At 60.8% G+C, this 26,623-nt stretch overlaps 2 protein-coding genes across 5 annotated transcripts; both read right to left on the reverse strand.

The window, feature by feature from the left end:
• Positions 1-4,966: 4,966 nt before the first annotated feature.
• On the reverse strand, positions 4,967-11,904 carry Mex3d (mex-3 RNA binding family member D). Its single transcript, XM_021641837.2, has 2 exons — positions 10,957-11,904; positions 4,967-7,202 (listed from the first exon to the last, which is right to left on the reverse strand). The coding sequence occupies exons 1-2, from the start codon at positions 11,771-11,773 to the stop codon at positions 5,812-5,814; spliced, it is 2,208 nt and encodes a 735-aa protein (XP_021497512.1). The 5' UTR covers positions 11,774-11,904; the 3' UTR covers positions 4,967-5,811.
• Positions 11,905-16,969: 5,065 nt separating this feature from the next.
• Mbd3 (methyl-CpG binding domain protein 3) lies at positions 16,970-23,915 on the reverse strand. Of its 4 annotated transcripts, none has more exons than XM_021641925.2 (7): positions 23,498-23,915; positions 19,835-19,994; positions 19,465-19,602; positions 19,061-19,151; positions 18,352-18,529; positions 17,546-17,730; positions 16,970-17,466 (listed from the first exon to the last, which is right to left on the reverse strand). In XM_021641925.2, exons 1-6 carry the CDS (start codon positions 23,605-23,607, stop codon positions 17,550-17,552), a joined length of 858 nt encoding a protein of 285 aa, XP_021497600.1. In that variant the 5' UTR covers positions 23,608-23,915; the 3' UTR covers positions 16,970-17,466; positions 17,546-17,549. The 4 variants fall into 4 exon arrangements, with proteins under 4 accessions (XP_021497600.1, XP_060227109.1, XP_021497601.1 ...); XM_060371126.1 differs by having other exon boundaries at positions 19,465-19,686; positions 23,498-23,856; XM_021641926.2 differs by having other exon boundaries at positions 19,465-19,686; positions 23,594-23,853.
• Between the last annotated feature and the right edge of the window lie 2,708 nt (positions 23,916-26,623).

Consider the following 26,623-nt stretch of genomic DNA (forward strand, 5'->3'; position numbering starts at 1 on the left):
TCCTTCCTTCCTTCTTCCTTCCTTTCTCTTTCTCTTTCTTTCTTTCTTCCTTCCTTCCTTCCTTCTTTCCTTCCTTTCTCTTTCTTTCTTTCTTTCTTTCTTTCTTCCTTCCTTCCTTCCTTCCTTCCTTCCTTCCTTTCTCTTTCTCTTTCTCTTTCTCTTTCTTTCTTTCTTTCTTTCTTTCTTTCTTTCTTCCTTCCTTCCTTCCTTCTCTCTCTTTCTTTCTCTCTCTCTAAGATTTATTTATTTCATGTGGATGGTATTTCGCCTAGAGCAGGTCTGTGCACCTCATGCATGCCCAGAGCCCACTGCGGTCAGAAGGGGCGTCAGATCCCCTGGAGTTGCAGACGGTTGTGAGCCGGCATCTGAGTGCTGGGGCACAGAACCCCGCTCCTCTGTAAGGGCAGCCGGTGCTCTAACCACTGAGCGTCTTCCCAGCCCCTTGTTGGTCCTTGGGGAGCTGTGCGTGCCAGCAGGCACAGTGCCCACACCTGGATGCTAAGGAAATTGGAAGCGAGCCGGGTGAGGTAGTGCTGGCCTGTAATCCCTCCCAGCACTCGGGAGGCGGAGGCAGGGGGATCTCTGTGAGTTCAAGGCCAGCCTGGTCTACAGAGGGAGTCCAGGACAGCCAGGACTACACAGAGAAACCCTGCTGGAATGGCAGTTTGGGTTTCTTTTGTAGACTCAGTCGTGTTATGTAAATATGTTTCTGTTTTAATCCACTGTGGGGTTCTAGCTGGGCTTTAGTTTGTCCCCAGCTGTTGTCTCGTGCGGGCATGGCTTTCGCCAGCTGGTACCGGCCCGCCTCTGGTGACAGGGACAGGGGTGTGGTCTAGGGCTCCGAGGATATAAATCTGAGCCCAGAAAGAGGGCGCATGGCGCGTGGCGGCGGCGTGGAGCAGTCTGGAGACTAGTGAGACAGACGGAGAGAAACCCAGGACAGCGGCATGGAGGAGACGGCTGCTGGGTTTGCTGCTGACAGAGACTGGCATATCCCCAAAGACCCTTCGACCCTATAGCCGGAGACGTAAAGGGGTCTGCAGCCCCTCTCCCCACGAGCCTGTACCTAGGGCTGGAGGCTGGAAGGGAGGTAGAGGAGTAAATAGCACCAAATAAAGCAGAGTTTTAAAAACCAGTGCTGCACCCTGTCTCAGAAAACACAAACAAAGCAAAATGAGAGGAAGGAAGGAGGGAGGGAGGGAGGGAGGAAGGAAAGGAGGGAGGGAGGAAGGAAGGAGGAAGGAAAGAGGAAGGAAGAAAGGAGGAAGGAAGGAAGGACGAAAGGAAGGAAGAAGGAAGGAAGGAGGAAGGAAGGAGGATGAAAGGAAGGAAGAAGGAAGGAGGAAGGAAAGAGGAAGGAGGAAGGGAGGAAGGAGAAAGGAAGGAAAGAAGGAAGAAAAGATGCAAGGAAGGAGGAAGAAAGGAGGAAGGAAGGAAGGAAGAAGGAAGGAAGGAAGGAGGAAGGAAGGAAGGAGGAAGGAAGATGGAAGGAAGGAGGAAGGAAGGAAGGAAGGAGGAAGGAAGGAGGAAGAAAGGAGGAAGGAAGGAGGGAGGAAGGAGGCAGGAGAGCGGAAAGAGAAAGGAAGGAAAGAAGGAAGAAAAGATGCAAGGAAGGAGGAAGAAAGGAGGAAGGAAGGAAGGAGGAAGGAAGATGGAAGGAAGGAGGAAGGAAGGAAGGAGGAAGGAAGAAAGGAAAGGGAAGGAAGGAAGGAGGAAGGAAGGAAGGAGGAAGGAAGGAAGGAAAGGGAAGGAAGGAAGGAGGAAGGAAGGAAGGAGGAATGAAGGAAGGAGGAAGGAAGGAAGGAAAGAAGAAGGAAGGAAGGAGGAAGGAAGGAGGAAGGAAGGAAAGCAAAGGAAGAAAGAAATGGGGGAGCAGGGTGCAAGTCTCCGGTGTGGGAGCTCAGGAGGTTGGGGACACCTCAGAGAGCCCCTCTCAAAGCCAAGAGTCAAAAGTGGACAGAGGAGGCCGGGTGGGAGGGCGCCCGCCCAGCACGGTGGGGGGCCACCTGGCGTGGCCCACCTGGGGTCCACGCACGCGCAGCGGGAGGAGGGCGCGTGCGCAGTCTCGGCATCCTGAGGTAAGGTGAGAGGTGGAGTCAGGGAAGCCCAGGGGGCGGCAGCTGAGCTGTGACCTCTGCTCGCACACGGTGCGCGCACACGGCTGTACACAAAGGTGAACATCCGGCCAGGTGTGCTGACCGGGGCCCGCAGGGCGGGAGGCGGCTCCCTCGCGCTGTCCTCTGGCCGCGCAGCCGCACACACAGCCACAGGCCTTCAGAAACCAAAGGTGGGCAGCAGGGGCGGGGAGCGGGCCGTGGCCACGCACCCTTGCTGCCCCTGCAGAGGCCGGAAGTGGCTCACCGCCCGCCATTGCAGCTCCAGGGCATCCAATGTCCTCTGTCTCTGCCAGCACTACACATGTACTCACACATGTATTTCCTTAATTTCCCTCCTAGACAAGGTCTCTGTGTGTGGCCCTGGCTGTCCTGGAGCTCACTCTGTGCAGGGCTGGCCTCGAACTCAGAGACTCGCCTGCCTCCCCATGGCTGTGCCGCCCAGGCCTAGCAGAAAGATGTGTAAAGATGGACAAACATTATGTTTATTTGCAAATGTCACGCCCTCCGTGTGAACTTGTGTGTGCGCTCGAGGAGGCCGGGAGAGCAGCGGGTCGCCTGCCGCTGGGATTCCTGGGGGTGTGAAGTACCCCGTGGGTGCTGGGAGCCAAGCTGGGCCCTTTGCAGGAGCCCCTGCCCCTACCCTTAACTCCGAGCCCCTCTCCAGCCCTGCGCGAAAGGAATCTCCTAAAGAAGGCAGGCACACTGACCTTTAACCCCAACGTGCAGAAGGTGCCTCTGGGAGCCTCACGCTGAGCTTGAAGTCCTTCAGGCACGTGGTGAGAGGGGGGGAGGAGGAAGGATGGGGAGGAGGAGGAGGGGAAGAGGAGGAGAGATGGGGAGGAGGAGAAGGGGGAAGGTGGAGGGGAAAAGGATTGGGGGAGAGTGGAGGAGGAGAGGAGGAGGAAGGGGGAAAGGAGGAGGGAGGAGGAGAAGGAAGAAGGTAGAGGAGAAGAGGAGAAGGGAGGTGGAGGAGGGAAGGAGGAGGGATAGGGAGGAGGAGAAGGGGTAGGGGAAAGGAGGAGAAGGACGATGATGAAGTCGACATTACAGCACCGGCTGCTCCCACAGAGGACTGAGTCAGGGTCCCAGCACCCACATCGCACCTGCGCACACGGCCTGTGCTGCCAGACCTGCCTGCCCCTGAAGGCCCTTCCACCCTGCCCTCAACCCTTAGGGCTCACTTTCTCTTCCTCTGCAAACTGTGGTGCTCCGGGGGGGTTGGGGTGTTGTCGCCTGCAGTTTGGACATCCCGTGCCCACACCCCCTGCGGCTGCCTCTCCCCTCGTGGCCTCCGAGTCTGTGGAGTCGCTGAGGCATCAGGAAGGCCAGATGGTTCTGTGATCCGGAGGCTGCGGGCTGAGCGTCCTGGGGCTGTTGCTCCTAATCCTCCTGCCTCAGCCTCCTGGTCTGAGGCCTGCCTTAGACAGTGCCTGGTCTGGACCCCTGGGCCCCAGGCATGGGCAGCAAGTGCTCACAAAGCCCCGGCCCCACCCTAAGCCTCCCTCCTTCTGTTGCACAGGTTCTCATGGAGCCCAGGCTGGCTCTGAACTCACCGTGGTCCAGCCTCAGCCTCCCAAGTGCTGAGATCCGGGTGGATGGCGCCCACCACACTCCAATCTCTGCCCCCTCAGGCACCGGCACAGAATCCGGAGCCTAAGCCAGCATGACCTCCAGACCCTTCTTTTGTCTGTTCGTTTTGTTTGGTTTTTGTTTTTTCGAGACGGGGTCTCTGTGCGGCCCTGGCTGTCCTGGAACTCGCTCTGTAGACCAGGCTGGCTTCACACTGAGATCCACCCGCCTCTGCCTGAAAGTCCTGCCGGGCCTCACCCCTCAACCTTAATCACTCCTGGAAAGGCCCCTTCAGGACACAGGGCCTAAAGGGAGGTTCTTTGCCCTGTGGTGGTGTGAGGGGGGCCTCAGTGCCGCAGCTCCCAGAGCAGCGACCTCGTCCTCACGGAGGAAGGGGTGCCACGCAGGTGGGCTGTCCCGCTTTCTTCTCTGCCTGAGGAAGGGGTGCCACGCCGGGCGGGCTGTCTCGCTTTCTTCTCTGCCTGTCCCCTCCTCCGCAGGCCTGGCTTTCCGGGGCCTCTGCCTCCTGCCCTGTAGCAGCGCCTAGGAGCCGAGCTATGGCCAGGAACAGGCAGAGGTTTGCCACAGTCTGTGTCCCTCACCCGGGAAGGCTGAGGCCTGAGGGGCAGCAGGCCTTGCCCTAGGTGAGGAAGCTGGAAACAGTTGGGGGGGGGGGCTGGCTGGCTTGCAAGGTGCCCGTCCTCCTCGCCATGCTGGGGTGGGCTTCGGAGAGGCAGCTGCTCTAGCTGTCCCGTCGGCGACCCGCACCCACGCTCCTGGAACACCAAGAGAACTCCTCACCGGCTCTGGCTGAGCCGCAGGCCCTGGCCCTGGCCTGCTGTTAGCACAGCGGGACACCCATGCCAGCCGCACGGGCTGGTGTCCACCGACCAGCCACCGTCCACTCTGCCTCCTGGCCAGGCTGCCTTGGCCGCCCTGGGGCGGGGGCTGACTCCTGTCATCTGAAGCTGTGGGGACGGGAGGCGGGGTCCCCACAGGCTCACGGGGCAGATATCGCCCGGGGGGTGGTGGGGTGGTGGTGGGTGGGAGGAGCCCTCCTTCGGGGCAGCTCACAGTGAGGGACTGTTATTATGGTGGGGGCACAGTGAGAGGCTGTTACTATGGTGGGGATCCAGGCACCTGGCAGTGGGGCTGGCCGCTCCTTACAGCCCAGCTCGTGGGGAGTGCCTGCACCCCCCACCTGGGGTGCTGGAGCAGAGCACAGACTCGAACCCCTGTCCTGGGGGTCCCCTCCTCCCACACCACGCGGACGCCAGCGCTTACATATAGGAAAACAACTTTATTAAGAAGGCTTTCAAGTCCAAAAATAAAACTCTGGATACAATGTTTTTAAACCCTTAAATCAGTTCAGCAAATATATAATCAGTGATTTAGCTGTCAAAGATTAAAGGTCCGTTGCTTTATTTAAAATAAAATATATTTTAGTTCTTAAAATTTATTCCATAAAGTACATATATCTAATATAAATTCCCTACATATACACAGGAAGTATGAAGTAAAAATAACAGTTAAAAAAAACTTTAAAAACCTTTTTTAAAAAACAACAAAAAAACCGCAACACTGAGTTCTTAATTTAAAAAAACAAAACAAAGAGACCACAACAGAACAAATAGGAAGTTGTCGACTGGACGCCCCGCGGATGCCCTCCCCTCCCCCTCCTGCGGCCACCCCGTGGCTGATGTACAAAATGGTATATATTTTGCCCCAAAAAAAGGGAGTGTGTGTGTCGGGGGAGGAGGAATGCCACCTGCCTTTCTCTGGAAGCCTCTACAAGAATCCACACTGTTAAATGCAGTGAGGGTTGTAAATATCGTGTTATTTTTTGTTCCAAGATCACCCCGGGAAGGGGGAGGGGTGGCCTAATAAAAGTGCAAACAGAGAACTCTCCGGCTCTTTGTCGCCGGCTCACTCAATACTGTCACTTGTCAAGCACGGAGGCGCTGCCGCTGGGCCGCAAGCTGATGGCCTCGACGCCTGCTCAGGAGTTAAAGCTGTTTGCGACACGCGTGGGGCCCGCGCCCCCCGCTGCCCTCGCCCCCCGCGTCCGGCCCTGCCCTCCTCGCCCGCCCCAGGCCCAGGGGCCTCCCCGCGGGGCCGCGGGGCCTTAGGAAAAGATATGAATGGCTTGGGTAGCCGGCGTGCGGCAGGCGGGACACTCGGGCTCGCTCTTGCCGCAGATGCGGACGGCGCAGTCCATGCAGAAGAGGTTGTGGCCGCAGGGCACCAGGGCGGCCATGGCCTCGCCTTCAGCGCACACCACGCACTCGCGGGCCAGGGCCGCGGCGGGCGGGCCTGGGGCCGCGGCGGACGCAGAGGAGTTCGCCGCTGGGGCGGATGGCTTGTGGTTGGCCTCCGAGGCGACAGTGTCCAGGGTGGAGGACGCCGGGGTGGTGTTGGGCAGAGAGGGGGTCGCGGAGAAGGTGGTGCTGCCGGAGAAGGGCGGCAGGGCGCTCTGCGGGGGTCGCCAGGGCACGGCCCCCACCGGATCCGGGATGCCGCGCCGAGTCAGCGGCAGCTCCAGGCCCAGCGCCCCCGGCTCGGGCAGCGTGGGGGAGTGGCGCGGGGTGGTGGCGGCGCCGCCGCTGCTGCGCCGGGCGGGGGCGGCCTGCGCGGGGGCCCCGTTGACGGCGGCGCAGCCACTGAAGGCCGGCAGGGGCGCGGCGCGCTCGAAGGGCGCCCAGATGGTGGCCGTGGCGGGCACCGTCAGGTCCAGCGCCAGGAAGTCAAAACCGAAGTCGCAGTCCTCAGGGGTGGCCGCGCCCGCGGGGGCGCCGGGCCCGTCCCCGCCGAACGTGAAGCCTCCGTTGCCGGAGCCCCCGTAGGGGCTGCTGGGACTCGGGTCCGGCAGCGGTGGCCCCCCGCGGCCGCCCACGTAGAAGGGCTCGGGCGTGCTGGTGGCGCCCAGGGCGCCGTCCCCGCGCAGGCTGCTGGCGGCCGCGGGGGGCCTCCGTCCGGGGTGGGGCGCCTTGGCCCAAAGGCTGGCCGCGGCGCCCAGCAGGTCCAGACACACGTCGGTGCCGTTGGCGTGGAAGTCGCTGTCCGGGCCCGCGTCGGTGAAGGCCCCGGTGCGCAGCGTGATGTGGGCCTCGATCTCCTCCCGCGCCCGGTCCACATTCTCCGGCATGCCGGTCACGGCGAACACCGGCTCCTTGTCGCGCCCGGGGGTCACGATGTACGTGTGCGTCCTTTGCTGGATCCGTTTGATGGTGGCGCCCTTGGGCCCCACCACCAGCCCCACCACGCGGTAGGGCACGCGCACCTGGATGGTGGTCTGGCCCGGCAGGTTGGGGGGCCCCGGGGTGGCCCCCGACAGCCCGCCCGCCTTACTGCGCGTGGCGCGGATCAGCGAGAAGTGCTCGGCGGCCGACAGGATCTCCCGCTTGGCCATCTCCACGTCCTCCTTGCGCCCCGTCACGATGAACACCGGCTCCTCGCCGCGCACTGGCGTCTTGATGTAGGTGTTGGTCTTGGCACGCAGGGCCTTGATCTTGCACCCTAGGAGGACAGGAGACACGTCAGCACCCAAGCCTGATGCCCATCCTCCACAGCCTCCACCCAGACGGGACACGGACTCCCTGCTCCGACCCTCCTTTTCCTCTCTGGGTGAGCGTGCACCCGGGCAGGAGGGCATGCTGGCTCGGCCTCGCAGGGCCTCCTTCCTGAGGACTGAGGTTCGAACCACCAGGCGCGGGGCAGCAGAAGCCGGCTGTGCCACTCCCCAGGAATGAATGAACAAATACAATCTTAAAAGGAGGGGAGTCGGGCACATCCAGCCACATCCCAACCTTGCCACTCTGGTCTTAGCCAGAAAGCGGTGATCAGGGCTCAGAAGGAATGCCAGAGGCCCGTGGCGTCCTCAGGGAGTCCACTGGCCCTCAAGGGCAGTGTGGTACATAGCCTGCCGTCTCAGCACTTGGGAGGCCGAGGCAGAAAGACTGCCACAAGTTCAAGGTTAGCCTGGGCCAGTGACGCCCTGTCTCGTCTCCAGCATGGGCCATGTGGAGGCAGGAGGATGGCCTGAGTGAGGCTCAGCTATGATGAGTTTGAGGCCAGCCTGAACTCCATGAGAGCCCACCCGGTCCTAGAGCCCCTAACTCCAGTGCATGCTGCCAGGCTGGCAGCAGAGCTCGGCTTGATGGCCCAGGAGAGCCCCTGCCGATCCCGGGGAGCCCGCAGCCTAGGGGCTCCCCAGCAGCTGGTGGCTGGCACGTCTGGTCCCTGAGGGCAGCAGAGGGCAACAGGGCCGCTGCCGTCTCCAGCTCCATCAGCAGGCTTAGTGAGAGCGGACCAGGGGGACGCGCCCAGATGACCAGACCCGAGGCCCCCAGCTCAGCAGCGCACAGCCCAACTCTGAACAAAGTAGTAAACAAAGAAGGAACACCTCTCTCACCCATGGAAGTGAGGCCAGAGTTTCCGCCACCTCCCGGGCCAGGGCTTGAGGGACCATTCCCCGTACTGGGCTCCATGTGTTTTTCCACGGGACCCCAAACAACATGAGACCCCAAAGTCTCTGCGCCGATACCCAAGAGGGCCCCAGGCTTGCCCCCGGGCTCGCTGTCCCGGCCCCTGCTCCTCCCCACTGGAGCTGCTCTTCAAAGGCCGGGGGGGGGGGCAGGCCCTGACAGTGTGGATTCAGCTGTGGGCAATGGTGGTGGCCCGGACCCAATGTGACCCAATGGGAGAGGAAGGCAGTAAGCGAGGACAAGGACCCTCCCACTCCCGCCCGAAGCTCCTTCCCTGGCTGGGCAGGTGGGGCTCTAAGGACCATGGGGCTACAAGGAGCAGGGCGTGTTGGCACACACGGGCCCAGGGGGCTGAGGAAGAACTGCCCAAAACGGAGGTCAGCCTGGGCTACAAAGAAAACACAAGAGTCCAGGCTTCAGGCCTGGATGCGCACTGGCCTGGGGGTGCGGCTCAGGGGTGGAGCCCTGCCTGGGGTCCCCCAGTGAAAGGCTGGGGGCGTGGCCAGGAGCAGAACTTCTGCCTAGAAAAACCCAGGGAGGGCTAGGGGCGTGGTTCAGAAATACCCTCCAACCCATTCTACACCTGAAAAGAGGCTCAGGGACAGCACGGTACCAGGGACAAACGGGCCTTGGTTCCCTGTGGCTCTATGGTGAGATACGGAGCCAGGCAGGTTACACCTCAGGGGAGAGGATGTCATCTGCCTTTCATAGGTGGTCATGAGTAGGAAGAATGGGGGCGTGAGCTCAGGGGCCTGAGGGCCGAGGAAGAGCGCCAAGGACTTTGACAGACGGCTTGTCAATTTGACACAGACCTAGGTACTCTGGGGAAGAGGAAATCTCACCCAACAAACTGCATCCGACAGACTAGCCTGCGGGCGTGACTGTGGGGCATTTTCCTGATTAATGATTGATGGGGCAGTCCCAGGCCGCTGTGGGCGGGGCCATCCTGGGCCACCTGGTCCTGGGGTGTGTGAGAACGCAGGCTGGGCTGGGCCAGGTGTGGGGAGCAGCCCACAGGCGGCACTCTCCAGGCTCTGTAGCAGCTCCTGCTCTGACTTCCCTCAGTGAAGGGCTACAGCTGAAGATCAAAATAAACCTCCCAAGCTGCTTTTGGTCAGGGTTTTATCATGGCAAGAAAAAGCCAACTGGGCTGGAAGCATTTGGGTGGGAGGAGCTGGGCGCCACAGATGGTCAGGGGGAAGGGCCCCGAGGCTGGCACATTCAGGGTGCCCTCCACGTGGGTCTGACTGAGCCCATTTACTCGGGAGATACTTGGGTGCCACACGGAACCAGGACGGTTCGAACGTTTGCCACCCATCCCAGCACAGGGGTGAGCTCAGGGCCACCAATGATAACCACCCAATCTGGGTCCCGATAACGGCGGACTGGTACTCATTGGGGAAGCTCTGGGTTTGATCCCCCACCTCCGCACAGCACTGCGGTGGGACCCGCCTCCAGGAAGAGGCGGCGGCCAGGTGATCTTGGGATAAAGGATCACAGGCCTCGGTAGCTACACTCGTCCACACGGGCTCTGGACAGGTACAGGGGGGGCTGGCATCGGGAGGGAGGCCGCGTGGGAAGCGGCCAACACAAAGGGGAAAGCTGGATCGCTCGCTCGGCGCAAGCCCCTGCCCAGCGCGGTCCATTCCCAGGAGGCCAGGAGGCGCGGAACACACCGGCTCGGCCCCACCCACCAGGAACTAGGGTAGGCGGCCATGAGGTGCTCCCTGGCCTGCTGGGCAGTGACAGCTAAGCTTGCAGTTTAACCCGCCCGGACCCTCCTCAGTTTCAGAGGGTCTGGAAATGCCCAAGCCCCACCCTTAAGTTCTTAGGACCAGGTTGATCCCCCCTTCTTAGTGGGGGGTGCCAGGAGTGGGCGGCTGTGGGTGGGAAGGGCAGGAGAAATTTGGGGGCCACCGTTATCCAGGCTTGTGGGTGTGTGAAGGGCTGGGCACTGCCCACCACCCTCCTGCCCGCCCCGGCAGCTCAAGGGCCAATGAGCAACGGCTGGCCTGATGTCACCGTGCGAATCTCTGCCTGGCTTTCGAACAAAGAGAACAATGGGGCGGGCAACAGAGACACTCCCCAGCTCCACGGTGCTGCGGCAGGGACCCCCATCCCCTGGGGAGCTCTGGATCCCTACGCCGGGGGCCTGCTGGGGGTCAGCCTATCGGGATGGGCGGAGCGCACCCCACCGAGAGCTTCGTTAGCAGGAGGCCCTCCTATAAACCCCACATTTCCAAACTCAGGGTACGCCTAGGGCCCTTTTTTCTTTCCAGCCCTCACCTCAGCACCCCGGTCTGGACCTCAAGCTAGGGAGGTGAGGGAGGCGCCCTATAAACTACCACACTTCAATCCTGACCCTCAGGGCACCCTCCTTGGGCTAACAAATCCGGGCTGGTCCCGCCCCGTGTCTGCGGGGGGTGGAGCACCCCCCCCCCCGCCCAGCCCTGGCTGCTTCTGAGGGGCCTGTGTCTTAGGGTGTCCCCAGCCAGGGCACGTGGGCCGTGGTCGTCCCTAGGAACCCAGACAAAGGCGGCAGCAGTGGCCACGGCTTGGGCTGTGCCCAACTTCTGCAGCAGCCAGCAGCTTTGAACAAAGGCGCCAAGGAATCCGCCGGGGCCCAGAACCCACGCGGGGCGTGTCCCGGGGGGTCTTCTGGTGGCATCCACGGAGCGGTTAGAATGGGGCCAGAGCTTGTCCCTTCCTCTCCCCCAAACACACCCCCCTTGACATCTAGCCTCGAGAATAAGTGCGCCCCCCCCGCATCCCCCGACGGCACTCACCCTGGCGACCCACGATCTCCGCGACATGCTCCGAGCTGGGCACCGGCACACACTCGGTCATGTTCACGCTCTTCTTGCGACTGCCGATCACGTTCAGCTGCTCGGCCAGCAGCGTCGAGGGGCCCAGGGCGGCCGGGTGTGGCGCGAAGCTGGCGAACACGTCTGGGGGCGACGGCCGGGGGCTCACGTCGGGGTCCAGAAGGGGCAGCCCGCCAGGGGCCACCGAGGAAGCCACGGCCATCGCGGGTGCCAGGGTCACCGAATGTCCCACAGTCACCGAGGGTGCCACGGTCACCGAGGATGTCAGTGCCATCGAGGGTGCCACGGTCACCGAGGGTGCCACAGCCATGCAGGGTGCACAAGTCACCGAGGGTCCCACGGCCATCGAGGGGGCACTAGTCACGGAGGGGGCAAGGGCCATCGAGGGCGCACAAGTCCCGGGAGCGGCCGCGGCCATGGACGGCGCAGCGGTCATCGAGGGTCCCACGCCCATCGAGGGCGCACCCGTCCCCGGGGGCGCCGCGGCCGCCTCGAGCTCGTCGGGGGGCGCGGGCCCCTCGTCCCCGCGCTCCGCCGCCCCGTCCGCGCCGCGCGTCGCTGTCCCCTCCTCATCTCCGGGGCGCGCGCCCCCCAGCCCGAGCGCGGACAGCTGGTCCAGCGCCAGGCGCAGCGCGGCGGCCGCGTCGTCGGGCTCGGGCGGCGGCCGGGGCGCGGCGTCCTCGGCCCCCGCGAGGGCAGGGTGCGGATGCCCGGGGTCGCCGGCGTTGGTCCCGGGTCCCGTGCCGCCCGCGTCGGGCTGCCCGGTGGAGCCCGGCATGGCTTTAGCGCTCGGGCCCGCGCCGCCGCCGCCGCCCGCGCCGCCCTCCGCGTCTGCGAGCTCGGCCGCCGGCCGCCGGCATCCAGCGGCGGGGCGGGGACGGCGGCGCGGGGATGCTGCGGGGACGCGGGGCTGCGGGGCGCTGGCGCTGTGGCGGGGCTGGCGGCGGCTCCTGGGCGGCCGAGGCGGCGGCGGCGGCGGCGGCGGCGGCGGCGGCGGCGGAGGCGGAGGCGGCGGTGGCACGGGACGCTCGTGCCCTCCCTCCCTCCGCCCTCCCGCCGCCCCGCCCCGGCCCCGCCCCGCGACGTCACCGCGGCCAACAATGGGCCCCGCTGCTGCGCAGGCGCGGGCCGGGCCGGCGGTCACGTGGCTGCCCCGCCCCCGCCCAGGGCGTGGGGCCTCCCCCTCCCCCCCCAGCCGGCTCGCACGTGCGGGAGGCGCCGCAGGTGGCTCGGCCGAGCCGGCGCTGCTCCGAGCCGCCGCCGCCGCGCGCCCGGGGGGCGTGTCCCGGGGGCCGTGTGAGCCGGGGGGCCCCCGCCGTCGCCCCTGGCGCCCTCCGCCCTGCCAGGCCTCCCCTAAGTGCGCTCCGGGGGACCTTCGGGACCTTCTGCCCGGGATCGCTCCGCGGTTACTGTCCCCCTCCCGCCTCCCACTGTAAGGCACAGACTCCACTCCGTGCGCACAGGGCTGGGTCCCCCTCCCGTTGGGTCAGGCCCGCCCTTCGAGGCTGGGGACTCTTCCCTGTGGGGCCGGGGACCGTGGGGACCCTCTGGCAGGGATCACCTCACAGTGCTTTCAGTCCTCCAAGACAGGGACTCCATCCCATCGCAGAGGTGTGGCGGTGGTCCCACCTCGGGGTCCCAGGCGGTCCCCGCCCTCTCGTTTCGGGTCACCACTGTGATTCTGGTCTCTGAACTCATCCCCAAAGTCATGAAAGCCCTGTCTGTGCGACAGTGGCGCCCCCTCCCGTTTCTGTCTTCTCCCAGCGGGTCCAGCCGTTCCAAGTGGCGGCCTCTATCCCAAGCACATCTAATGACCTGGGGACCCGTGAGAGCAGCCTACATGATGGCACCCTGCTTGCTCATTCCCTTGTTCAGATCCGCTCGGCATGGCGCCTGGGCAGCCCCCGAGGTCCCTTTCCCCAAGTCAAGCCTTCTCCTGCTACTTCATCCTCCTTGGGGATGGAGGGGGTTGTATACCCCCAAACTTAAGACATCTTTACCTGGACAGGGCTTCCGGGGTGCGTGGCTTCCCACCAGGTGCTGCCCATGTTCACTGAGACCCATCCTCCCGAGATGCTTGGGCTCTGGAGGAAGGCAGCCTTGCCCACTGGCCCTGCCCAGCTCCAGGGCCACCCTGTCCCCAGCTGGAGCACACACCTGTGTTCCTGCTGAGATTTCTCACGGACAGGGACCAGGATGGAGCTTGCCTGGATCCCTTCCTACGGCTGATGGCAACCTCAGGTCAGTTGTGCGGGGTCTCTGTCCCAGGCTGCCCCATTCCATAGCTCCCTCGGCCACAGCGTGCCCCCACCTACGGCCCACTTTACAGTCATCCCGGGCACAGGCACAGCTGCAGCCCCCAGGAGTCCTCACAGTTCTGCTGTGTTGTTTCCCCAGCACAGAAGCCAAGAGCTAGCAGGGCCTTTAAGTTCCGGGCCATTCTAGTCTACCGAGGAAGCTCCAGCCCAGCCAGGCTGTCCAGTGAGAGTCTGGTTAATAATAATAATAACTATTATATATAAAGTATTGTTAATCAATCTAAGCATGGCAGTGGTGGCACAGGCCTTTAATCCCAGCACTTGGGAGAGGCAGAGACAGGTAGATCTCTGTGAGATCGAGAAGGCCGGTGTGGTCTACACAGCGAGTTCCAGGATAGCCAGGGCTATGCAGAGAAACCTTTTCTCAGAGGAGAAAAAAGTAAAAAAAAAAAAAAAAGAAAAAGATTTTCCTAACATCTACTGTCTGTTCCCTCCCTGGGCTCCAGTACAGGCCTTGTCCTTGACTTGGCAGAAGCTTCCAGCAGCCTTGGCAGCTTTTCAGAGCCAGAGGCTGCATCGGGATAGACCCAGTCAAGCCGGCCACCGCTGCCCTCCCCACGGGGCTTTGACCTGATGCTTGGGCTCCTGAGCTGATGGAGCACAGAGCTGTGTTAAGTTCTGGAAAGGGAGGATAAACAGCAGGGAGAGGCGTGATAAGTCTCCTAAGGGTCACGTTGTGCTTTGTTCTCAAGATGCAAAGCCGGGGGACCAGAGACACCCCGAGTAGCTCCTGAGAGGTTTTAAAACAGGGCCTGGAAGAGCACCCAAAGGTGAGGTCTCAAGTTCAAATGACAGAAGTGTGCCTGTAATCCCAGCACGGGGGACGGGGACGCCTTCAGAGCCCAGCTGAATCCCTGGGCCCCAGACTCTGCAACGACTCAAAAACCAAGGGTGTGAGAAGGCAGAGAAGGCTCACTGGTCCAGAGTGTTCACTGCTCCCGCGGAGATCTGGCTGTCTCCAGCACACACACAAGGGCTCACCACTGCTTGGAGTTCCATCTCCAGGGAGCCAGTGCCCTTTTCGGACCTCTGTGGGCTTCTCTATGCCTGTAGTGCATAGGCATAAACTCAGGCATGTACACGTTTTGTTTGACAAGGTTTCTGTGTAGCCCTGGCTGTCCCGAAACTCACTCTGTGGATGAGGCTGGCCTTGAACTTGAGAGCCTCCTGCCAGTAACCAAGGGGTAAACTAAGTGTGATGCATGCTTTTAATCCCAGCCTTGGGAGGCAGAGGCAGGCAGGTCCCGGGTTCCGGCCCTGTCTAGAGAGTGAGATCTTGTCTACAAACAAGAGCACACACACAGGCATTGCTCACCCAGCAGGCAGGGAGCCCTGGCTTCCAGCCACACACAGCGCCACAGAGAGGGCTGAACTGCTCCTAGCCTGCCGTCCCAGCACCAGGGAGGAGGACGTTACAGGGAGTGTGGGCTTTCCATGGAGGAGCATGGATCATACAGTACAGCTTAGTCACTGCGTGAAATACTTGCCCTGCCAATGCGAGGGACCCGAGTTACAGCCCCCGGGCCTAGGTATGCGGAGCCTGGGTGACCGAAGGTGGTCCTGACTGCTACACACACAAAAACACCTCAGTGGCTGTGGTGTGTCTCAGTAAAGTACATCCCAGCATGCACCTGGGCCTAGGCTCACCCCTATCTCCAAACAAATTAATAAGTTAAGTATTAGAGACCGCGCAGGCCGCTCTGGCTCTTCAGAAGACTCAGGTTTAACCTCCAGCACCGACATGGTGGCTCACAGATGTCTGTAACTCCAGTTCCAGAGCTCTGTCCCCTCTTCTGGCTAGTGTGTGCTGCACACACGGTGCACACTCAGGCAAAGGTGCACACTCAGGCAAAGGTGCACACTCAGGCAAATGCCCCCACACATAAAGTAGAGGGAAGCATGGACGGCCGCTTGCTTCCAGCCCAGGAACCGCGCCTGATCTAGACCCTGGCTTCGACCTTCACCCCATGCTGTGGGTGTAGGAGGTGTGCGCCACAAAGAGCGGCCAGGAGGATGAGGTCAGGGTGGAGAAACCGGCCTGTGTGTCAGGACGAGCGCATGCTGCATACTGCAAGTCAAGTCTCCTTCAAGTGCCCAGTTTCAAGCAATTCTGCATACCTGTTCTTAGAGCCCTTCCCTCTCCGAGGGAGAGGGAACTTTTCTTCTCTGGAATTAAAATTGACCTAGCTATCAGCTGTTCCCGGGGTGTGTGATCCTTGTACGGTTCTCGCCGGCTCGGCTGGGCTGTCCATTCTACTTCCTGACTCCATGGGCTGCTGGGAGGCAGCTTCCAGGCAGGAGGAGAACCAACACATCACCAGCGCCAAAGTCACGAACCACCTCCAGAGTATACCATCCGCCCAAGAGGCCCACCCTGACGATACTCTGTTCCCCAAGTCCCCGTATTCTGTCTCACTGTCCCTGCTTTCTCCTGCTCTGGACATTTCTGTTATGGAGTCCACTGTGAGCTTTCATGTCTGGGCCTCTCCCTGGCATGGCGTCCTGGCTGTGGCATGTGAGCGCCTCGCTTTCCTACTCATGGCCTAGCAGTATTTCGGCAGGTGGATGGCTTTACCTATGGTGCCACCATCAGTTGTGGTGGCTGGTGGGACAGAAGCACGCCTGTGGAAGGGCTGAGTGAGTCTGTGGGGGCTGCAGCGCAGCAGAAGGGCTGTGGGTTTCTGGGTGAGCTGGATGACAGAGGTGTGACAGGAGGCTCTTAGGAGGAGGAGAGGGTTGGGAAGCAGGTGCCCCAGGGGACCCTTCTCCACCTCCCGAGACAGCTGGGGAGAACTCCGCTGCCTGCGGGTTGCAGGTTAGGAGCGAGGCCCAGAAGCAGAGAGCCATCAATGCTCGTGGGGAACCCAAGGACCCCCAGCAGTCCCATGGGACCCTGAGGCCATGCCAGGACCCTGTGCAGGGTGCCCCAAGTCTGGCCACGGGCAGCTTAGGTTGGACAGGCTCCATGTGGAAGGCCCTGTGGGGCGGTCAGCAGGGTAGACCTGGGCCTCTCTGAGGGCTGCCCGCAGTGGGTTAGGATGGAGTTCCCTCTATGGAGGACGGCAGGAGGAGATGGTGGCATTCAAGACCGTCTAGTCTACAGTTAGTAGCGTGTAGACGGCGGAGCTTCCTGTATTACCCGTTCCGCCCAGCCCGAAGACACTAAGTCATCGGTCCCTATGCTGACGGAAACGCACCAACTCTGGCCCACTGGGGCGGCACCAGTCACTACAGAGCGCCCAGGGCCGCCAGGAGCCTGCCCCACAGGACGACTGGCTCCATTGCTGGAGGAGCCTGCCCCGTCACCAATCCATGTGACAGGGACACTGGTCCCTGCAGGGCGGGCAGACAGTAGAGCGTGATAGACGGAGGGCGGCCAGGGGCACTCAACTGCGGTAGAGAGGGTCTCCCGCACCACTGAGAGCTGTCTGATCGGTGAGGCGGGTTTAAAGAGACCTCCCCCTTTCCCTAGCCTCCTAGAGGCCACAGCTGCAGGGATACAGTTCAGGTGCCAAACACAAAGAGCCTGCCAACTGCCCTCCCAGAGCCAGAGCCTGTGGTAGGGACACTGATCCCACGGGCCTGGCCAGCGGGCACGGTGGGTTCACCAGGCGCCCTCAGGGCTGTGGCTCACACAGAGAAGTCAGAGGCCCAAAGAAGTTCCTACCATCAGTTTATTGAAGGAGAGCGACTTCCTGGTTGGCTGCTGGTCCTCAGCCTGGGGAGGCTGAGTGGCTCTATGGACAGGAGCAGTCCAGTCCCAGGCCTGTAATGGCGTTGGGGACACTGCAAGGCAGGCATAGCCAGGTGTATTTCCAGATCCTTCCTCCAGCGCCCAACAAAGCTCACAGCTCCTTGGTGACAGCAGGCCTCTTCCTGTGGTGGAGGCAGGGAGGCGACCATGGCCAAGGCTGCCTCCCAGTTGTGCAGTAGGCCTTCAGTTTCCCGTGTGGGGCTTCTTGCCAGGCAGCGCACGGGCAAGCAAGTCCAGGCCCATGGGGGCCCCCTGCACTGAGACCTGGGAGCAGGGAGCCCTGGGAAGAAGACAGAGGCCTGCGTCCTGCTGGCCTGGCCCTGTCTGGTCCGGGCAGGGCTGAAGGAAGTCTGCAGGAGGCCATGGAGGCAGTTTGCAACCCGGACTTGGTCAGGGCATCTGGAAAACGCAGGAATGAAAGCTGTCAGCAGCCTGACGAGGGGACAGGGCCTGCACCCCACCATCCTAGCCTGCAGACCTGTCTAGACACGCTCCGGCTCCGGCTCGTCATCCTCCTCATCCTCATCCTCATCCTCTTCCGTGCAGGCCTTGTCCAGCGGTGCCTCCCCATCACGGGCCAGCTCCTCCACGTGTGCCAGCATGTCGGCCATCAGTGCCTCCTCCAGGCGCTTGCGTACCTGCTGCACCAGCTCCTCCTGCTTCCTGGGAACAAACACTCTGACAGGGCACACAGGCTTGGGGACCGGTCACCTCAGGGCCTCAACAGTCCAGGGGGATCAGCCCACAGGCACCCTACCACAGCCCTTCCAGAAACTCCACACAGCTTCTCCATCAACTCGGGTGACGCTGGTCTCTGGGCATTTTTAACTTTTTACATCCACACTATGCGGAAGCCACAGACTAGCCAGGTCCACACAAGAGGAGGCAGATCCTCTGTTATAGGCCCACAAACTGATTCCGGGACCTGCTCTTGTCCCCATCTGGCCCCGTGCCCCTGTCTCTGACACAGGAAACACAGGCCAGCCCCTGAAGATCCACACAGGAAGAAGCTCGGAGGTGATTCAAGCTGCCAACCTCCCCTGCCACACCCACCCAGGCCTCCAGAGGGCCGCCAGCCACTCAGCCTCAAATCCCAGCTTCCCAATTCTCTTGGGATTGTGGTAGCACGATTTCTGAGCCAGAGGGCTCATCACTGTCATATCCAGACCCCCAACCCACCTCCTCCAAGAGTGGCTACCTGTCATCTAACTGCCTTCATTTCCACAGCATTCCTGCTTTGACTAACTGTGGCGATGCGTGTGTGTGCACGGAGCCACCAATTACCTGATGTCATCGTCGGTCACCATGAAGGCTTTGCACAGTGGCTGAGCAGTGTTCAGCCACACGCCAGGATTCTTCTCCACAGCTGCGGAGAGCTGGCCGGTGATGGGTAGGGTGCTGGTGTGCAGGGCACTGGCGATGGCCGAGAGCAGCGTCTCATCCGTGCAGCCTGGGCCCACCCCTGCGGAGAATGACGGTGCCGGCTGGGTCAAGGGATGCCACAGCTTCCTCCTCTACCCTTGGGCTAGCATGCCCCCTGAAAGTCATGACCCCATCCCAAGCAGGTCTTCAACAGAAGACAAGGAGCTGATCCAGAGCCCCAGCAAAGGCTGGCATCAGCCTGTAAGGCCAGGCAAAGGCAGGAGAAGGCAGAGAGGGCTTTGTGAGCCGGAGGCTAGCTAGAGCTCCACTGTGAGCGCCAGTCTAAGAATAACGAAAGGGGATGGTGCGCAGGGCCAGCTGGGCAGCCCTGGAGAGACGCTGCCATAGGAGTGAGTGTGTACTACTCTTGTGCAGGACCTGGAATTGCTTCCCAGCGTCCACATCAGGGGGCTCACAACTGCCTGTAAACTCCAGATGCAGCTGTATGCACATGGTACAAATAAAATCGCAGTTACACACACATACACACACACACCTTTTTAAAAAGGAAACAAAGAGAAACAAAAGAGGCCCTAGCAAGCGCACCCACCCACCTCACCCGCCGGCTCACCCTGCAGTCCCTTGGGAAGGTCCATGGTTCTGACCAGCTCCTCGGCGATGTCAAAGGCACTCAAGCCACTCAGCTTCTTCTCCCAGAACAGCTTTAGGGGAGAGGGGGCAAGGTCACAGGAAGGAGGTGGGAGGGTCCTGGCCGCAACCCGCCTACCCTGCTCCCGCCCCCTGGAGATGTTTACCCCCGGGCAGAAAACCACAAAAGAGTCCTGGCTTTTGTTATGTTGATTAAAGAAAAAAAAAAAAAAGGCAGAGGTTAAAAGCTGTAATTTAGGAACTCCCGGCCTCAGATGCTAAGTGCTAGGCCACGGGTGCCGGTCACCAAGCGTGGCTGGCCATTTTCTTTCTAAAGAATCAACCCCCAGCCCGAGAGGATGAGCACGGACACTGCCCGGGGCTCACCTGCCTCGGCTGGTCCACTGCCTTCTGCGGGTCGCTTTTGACCTTGTTGCTGGGATGATTGGTGATCTTCGTCACCGGCTGCTTGAAGATGGATGCGGTCTGCCGCACGGGCAGCGCCGTGTTCAGGTCAGGCTTGCCCTGGGGGGAGAAGACTCTGCAGCGGGCCGCTCCGACCGGGGTCCATGGAGGGTTGGAGGGGCCAGAGAGGCGTTTAGCCAGAGCCTGAATGGTGGCGGGTGGGCGATCAGGCGGGCAGATCTCCCACCCACCAAACCAAATGCGCGCCATGCTTCTGCCAGCAGATTTACTGACTCGATGGCGATGGGAGCTAACCCTGAGCCCGCCCCTGCCCTGACGTCACCACCCTCACCTTGACCTGGTTGGAGGAGTCATAGCGCACGCGCTGGCGGCTCTTATTCATCTTGTTCATCAGCATTTTTCCCGTGCGGAAGTCGAACGTGCTGAGGTCCATGGAGCCGCCCAGGTAGCGCGCCAGCTGTGGCTTGCTGCGGAACTTCTTCCCGCTGGGGCTGCGGGCGGGAGGCTGGTCAGCCCGAGCAGGCCCCCAACCCTTACCCACCCCCCTTGGAAGGGCGTGTTCCCCACGCCTGAGTTTTCATAGGTCAAAAGACGAGCAAGCGGCAAGAACAGCCCTGAGAAGTCAGGCCTTAGGCTAGGGTGGCCAGTGTTTCTGGAAGCCTAAAGGGGAGGAGGGCCTGGCTAGGAGTGGCTTCTGGGCCAGAAACCAGTCCTTGCTTTGCTGTCTGCAGGGCTACAGGGCTGCACTTATTTATTTTGGGGGTTAGGGGTCATGTAGCCTAGGCTGGTCTCAAAACTCAATAGCCAAGAATCCCTGATATTCCTTCAAGTTCCTGAGTGGCTACACCGCCTGGAGTCAGTGTAGCTGGAGGTAAGAACCAAGGCCTCAGGACTGCTAGACACTTAACTGAGTGCCATTTCCGTGGAGACAGTGTCTTACGAACGTCAGTCTGGACTTGAACTTGCCATGCCGCTGCTAAACTTGTTATTCCTGCCTCAGCTCCCAAGTGTGAGATGGCATGTGCACCGCGTGTTCTGCGGAAGCTACCTTCAGCCTCGAGCCCATGCTTGCAGGACAGGCATAGGTTTGCCAGCCCCGAAAACTGCCCCAACTAAACTCTAGGCCGCCTGGAAACCGTGTCACAGCCAAGCCTGTGCTGCAGAGCCTTGTGTGGTCCCAGATGGACAGTCAAGAGCTCTACCATGCCGCGGAGTATTAGACAACCACGAAAAGGAGCAAGACTGACATATTAAAATGTGGCGGGTTCTTGAGGGCATCATGTCCAATGAGGCATAAAAGGCCACACTGTGTGGGGGAAATCCACGGAATGGATTTGTGGGGCTGGGGTGAAATGGTGGGATTAATGGTAGTAATCTTTGTTACTAGTAAAGTGAGGAATGGCTAAAGGCTAGGTGTGGCTGGGAGGTGAGCTTCTGGCAGGAGTTGGCCAGACTCAGCAGCAATCTCTGTTAACTGTTTACAGGGCGAGACTGCTGTTCCCTTCTGGGAACCTCTGGGTTGGCACACACAGGACCATCACCCTGCTGCTCTGCAGCCCCAGAAGGCTGTTCCCTGTCTCCTGAGCAGCTGCGGTGGGCAGCAGCGTGAGATCAAAAGCAGCGGGATGCACTGAGTTCACAAGCTGCCCCAGGCTGCGAATGTGGCAGCTGCCTAGGGAGTGGGGAGGGAAGTGTGGGGCAGCAGGTGGCAAAGGGTCCCTGTCCAGACAAGGTCTCTTATAAACCAGGCTGGTCTCGGACTGCAGTTGAAGATGGCTGTGAACCACGGGACTATGGTGCTAGGGATGAACCCTTGGCTATAGTAGCATTCTGGTCTCCAAGCTCCAGCCTTAGCCCCTGGGGCCTCGTTTTAAAAAATAATATTCCAGGGCTGGAGAGGCTCAGAGGTTGAGAGCTCTGCCTGCTCTTCCAGAGGTCCTGAGTTCAGTTCCCAGCAACCACACGGTGGCTCACAAAACCTCTGTAATGAGATCTGATGCCCTCTTCTGGCCTGCAGGTGTACATGCAGGCAGAACACTGTATACATTATAAATAAATCTTTAAAAAACAATATTCTAAACTCTAGTCTGATGGTGACCCCATCTGTTGGAACATGCTGAAAGCCGGCTGTCTCCTAATGAGTGAATTTGGCATACAGGCTGATCATCTCAACAAAGCTGATTTAAAAAAAAAAAAAAAGGCAAGATAACAAAACCAGGCATGGCGGCACATGCCCCTCGTCCAGATAAAGCTGAGAAAAAAGGGTGCACAAGTTCCAGGCCAACCAGGGCTACACAGCAAGACCCTCTTTCTAAAAAATATAAAACAAATGCAAGTGAGAAGAGCGGCTGCCGGCAGCTGGGGTGGGGAGCGACATCATGGGGACAGCCCACCCGTCTAATGTGGGTGCTTGGCAGGCACTGTAGGGCCCCTATTGATAAATCAGTCTTTCTGAATGTGTCCCTGACAGCCTGAGTGGGGAAATGCAGGCTTGCCCTCATCCACTGAGACGGGGCTGGGGTCCGCCCCCAGGTGTGTGGGAGGACTCTTGAGGAAGGCAGACCCCTGACAGTCACAGACGTAGTGCACAAATGACTTGGATAGCGTTTGTAGCTCTCCTGAGGCAGAGGTATGTCTATGAAGCTAGCTGTGGGGACAAGACAAGTATGGTAACTACAGCCTGGGACCTATAGCCACCAGGTCTTTGATCCTCACTACTTTTTGCCTTAGCGGTGGGGACAGCCCTGCTCTTTAGCTGCAGGCTCAGAGGAGCTGCCCCAGAAGGGAGCAGAGGCGAATCATGGCCTAAGGATTTCTTCACAAGACAGAATCCTGGGGTTACAAGCTTTAGGAAATGCTAGCAAGGCTGGGCAAGTCAGAGCGAAGGGGCGGGGCGGCATGCACACCAAGACACCATTTGCAGCCTACTGGGGAAAACCCTCAACTACCTCAGACCTTAAGGAAGCAAAAGCCCCACCCCTCCTGCAGCCTGAAGGGAACCTGAGTAGATCCTGCCCTCCAACCTTATCACCCAAAGCCATGACGCCACAGGAGGAAGGGCCAGCCAGATCTCCTCACAATGCACCATGCAATGAGGAAGGGACAACTACAGTCAGCTCAGAAAGCAGATGCTGGAGGTGTAGCACAGGGCAGGGCGCTGCCAGGCACACACGAGGCCCAGGAGTCTATCCCCACAGCTGCAAAAAGACTTGAAGGAAGACAAGTAGCAGGTGCAGGCTGCTTGGCTGTGATTCCAAGAGCTGTCACCGCCCTGCCTAAGAGAGGAGGGGGCCTGCCTGGTCAATGCAGACATTGCCTCAAAAAAATAAAACAAAAAACTACACAAAAACCCGCGTCCACAGGGCTCAGGGCCGTTGTGACAGACGTCACTTCTACCGGGCACAACTCAAGAGCAAGAGCTTTGGGAGAAGCACAAAAATCGGGGACATTTTGCAGACGGCGAAGTTAAAACCCCAACTTATGGAGCTGTGGGGATCAGGCCACCTGGGGCAGTTCACCCTGCTCCCTGAAACCACGGTATGGTCCCCGCGAGGGTCAGTCCAGCCTCCCACCCCCGCTTCCCAGCGGCGTCTGGCCAAGGCAGGGCACCCCTCGGGCGGCGTGCACGGTGCCCGCTCCCGCAGAGGGACAAAAGCTCGCGCCCCGGGCGAGCGCAGAGCCATGAGGCTGCAGCTGCCGGCGGCGCGCACGCGCACCAGGCCGGCGAGGGCCCCGCGCGGCGCACGCGCGCTGAGTGACAGCGGCGCGGACGGGCGCGCACGAGCAGTAGGCAAGGCGCCGGGCCCCGCGCACGCGCACTGGGCGGCGGGCCGAGGCCGGCGCGTGCGCACTGACCGCAGCGGGCACGTAGGACGCACGCTGGTACGCACGTCGCCCGGGCCGGATCGCGGCCCGCAGAAGGGGCGCCCAGGCCGCCGCAGAGGCCGCTGGGAGGCGCCCGTTGGGGCCCTGCGCGGCCGGCGCGCTCATTCACCTATAGTAAAAGACATCCCTGTGGCCGGCCGACAGCCCCGACCTCCTGGGCACTTCTTCCCTCTCCCAGCCCTGCGGGAGCGCCGGGCACTCCCACCTCTTCCGCTCCATTGCGCCCCGGCTCTCCGCCCGCCTCCGGGCCGGCCGTCGCCAATGCCGCCGCCTCCGCTGCAAGTCGCGACCCCCGGGCTCGCCGCCGCCTCGGTTCCCTCCGCCGACGCCGCCACTCGCCGCGGCTGTTCCGTCCCGCGGGCCTCCGCCCTCCGCCCCCAGCCGGGCACGCGCCGGCTTTGCCACCCGCTCGGCCCCCTCCCCGCGCTCCACAGCCCCCGCTAGGGGGGCCGCTCCGCCCACCCGCCCGCGCGTGGGGCCCGACTGCGCAGCCGCGGGGCTGTCCCCGCCCTCCTCGCTCGGCGGACTGGTCCGCGGGCGGCCGGGGCTCACTGCGCAGCCGCAGCCTCGGCCCCGCCTCCACATGCCGGCGAGAACCGCGGCGGCGAGGCCAATCGGATCCCTTCGGCTCTTCGGCGGCCATGTAGGCCCCCAAGCACGCCGGTGAGCGGGACACGCCCAGCGGCGGCGAGACCAATCAGCGCTCAGGACCTGTCTGTGTGGCTGGATGCTCTCGTAGGACCCGCCCTGAGCCGGGGCGGCCAATCAGCGTGGAAGCGGCGGGACGGCGCTCGCGCTTGCGCTCTGGGCGCCGCGGGCAACCCGGTGCGCCTGTCCCCGCCGTGAGGGAGCTGGCCCCCCGGGTAGCGTCCGTCCTGGGTCGCGCTCGCTTGTACCTGCGCACTGTGCTTTGCCGGGGACGCCTGCGTGCCCGCCGGGCCAGAGCGGAGAGAGATCTGGCACCGCCCGCGGCCTCCAGCTCCACGCTGCTGTGATGACAGGCGTGCGCCGCTACGAACGGCCTCACCCAGAACGGTTCCCTGAAGTTCCTCCTTTGCGGGGCATGGCGGCCCACACATGGAAGCTGTTCGCCCCGAACAGCCCCGGCCAGCCGCGGGTAGTGCCGCAGGCCTGTCATCCCGGCCTCGCCATCGTGGTCAGTTCAAGACCAGCCTGGAAGCTGTGGGACCCAGCAACAGGAAATCCCGGCATCTTTCGGGTCCGATCTTGGACTAAACAGTGTGTCAGCGTTTGTAAGTTAGCGTAGCCCCTAGTGCCACAGCGACCTCACACTTCCCCGCGGGCCCAATGCAGCCGTGAGGACAGGGAGCGGGGGCGGCGGACGTTCCTGCCCGGTCCCGCCCGGCCCTGGCCCACCCAGGGCACGTGCGGGACGGCCGACGGCCCTTCTCCCCCAGCCCCCACGGAGGTCCACGGGGCCAACAGGCCGCATCCCAGCGCATTTGGAGCTGAGCCCCCAGGCGCGGAGGGGAGAGCAGGGCACAGTGAAGAGGGGTGGGACGGCCACAGAAGCGCTGGTCGGTTCAGTTACTTTTAGCCGGCAAATCAGAATACTTTTCTAGTTCTTACAGTCAGGGTTCTCTTTGCAGCCCTGGCTGTCCTGCAACGCCCTCCGTAGACCAGCCTGGCCTAAAACTCACTATAACCTTGCCTCTGCCTCCTGTGTGCCTCACCACTCTAGACTTATGAAGCTGGCCACCCACCTCTGGCTGGGGACTGAGGTTTTGGCTTTTTGAGTCAGGGTCTCACTACGCAGCCTTCCCTGGCCTTGAACTCAGAGACCCCCCAACATCCTGTCTCCCACCTGCTAGGACTGAAGACATCCACCACCACCATTGGCTTTTTTTTTTTTTTTAGATCTATATTTTATGTTCTATCTGCATGTACACCTGCACACCAGAAGAGGGCACCAGATCCCAGATGGCTGTGAGCCACCATGTGGTTGCTGGGAATTGAACTCAGGATCTCTTGAGGAGCAGACACTGCTCTTAACCGCTCATCTCTCCAGCTCAGGTTGGTATTATTTAGACAGATTTTTTTGCACGTGGTGATTGGAAGCAGAATGCTGATACTTGGGTTTCCTTCAATTTCTTCAACATCTTCAATCCTTCAACATCTTTTAATTTTGAAAATTTAATCCTTGAGCCGGATGTGGTGTCCGCCTTTAATCCCTGCACTCAGGCAGAGACAGGCAATCTCTTGTCTTTTCAAGGCCAGCCTGATCTACAAAGCAAGTCCAGGGTAGCCAGGGCTACATAGAATCCCTGTCTCCAAAAACAACAAAATGTGGCTCTTACCATGTGTAGTAGAAATTCTGGAATTTTGGTTTACTTACAAAACACAGAAGTAGAAGAAAGTGTTTTTGTTGTGATGGCAGGTGGGAGGGGCGGCTGCTGTGGGCTGTCCACAGCAGCTGAAGAGGCTTTGCCTGGTGCTCTAGCGGAGGCCTGTTTCGCCAGCCCCAGATTATTTATACAACATTGTGCCTGCATGTACATCTGCATGTCAGAAGAGGGCACCAGATCTCATTATAGATGGTTGTGAGCCACCATGTGGTTGCTGGGAATTGAATTCAGGACCTCGGGAGGAACAGTCAGTGCTCTTAACCTCTGAGCCATCTCTCCAGCCCTTCTGACAACTTTTCAGAGGGTGTGAAAATGCTAGGGCCTTGCTAGGAGGGGGGTGTTGGTCGTTTAGGGAGTTTGCAGTGTGCTGATAGCCAAGGTCAAAGAAGAAGCAAAAGGAAAGAACTTGGATTCAGGGATTTTCCTGTCCTCTCCCCTCCGTTGTGTTTCTCTATTGAGTGTTGGGGTGAAGCTGGGGTGGGGTGGGTGTGGCAAAGGGTGGGAAAAAGAAGAGCACACTAAAGTAAAAGTCCACCCAGAACCACCCGGTTCTTCCAGATAGGGTCTCTCACCTGTAGCTCACTGTTCCACCTGACTGACTGGCCAGGGAGCATCTAACTTCCAGGAGGGAGTTCATGTTCTCACACTTGCTTGGCCAGCAAGTTTGTGAGCTATTTCTTCCCCTCCACACCTTTTTTTTTTTTTTTTTTTTGGTAACTAATAAGGAGTCGTAAGTGGCCCAAAGTGTCCTCAACCTTTCTATGTAGCTGGGATGACAAGTGTGGACCACTGCCCATACACATTGTGGACCCAGAGCCTCGCACATGGCGAAGCTCCTGCCACAGCCTCACTTCTCATGTCACCCTCTT

The sequence above is a fragment of the Meriones unguiculatus genome, chromosome 17 (assembly GCF_030254825.1).
Source record: "Meriones unguiculatus strain TT.TT164.6M chromosome 17, Bangor_MerUng_6.1, whole genome shotgun sequence".
NCBI classification, from domain to species: Eukaryota; Metazoa; Chordata; class Mammalia; order Rodentia; family Muridae; genus Meriones; species Meriones unguiculatus.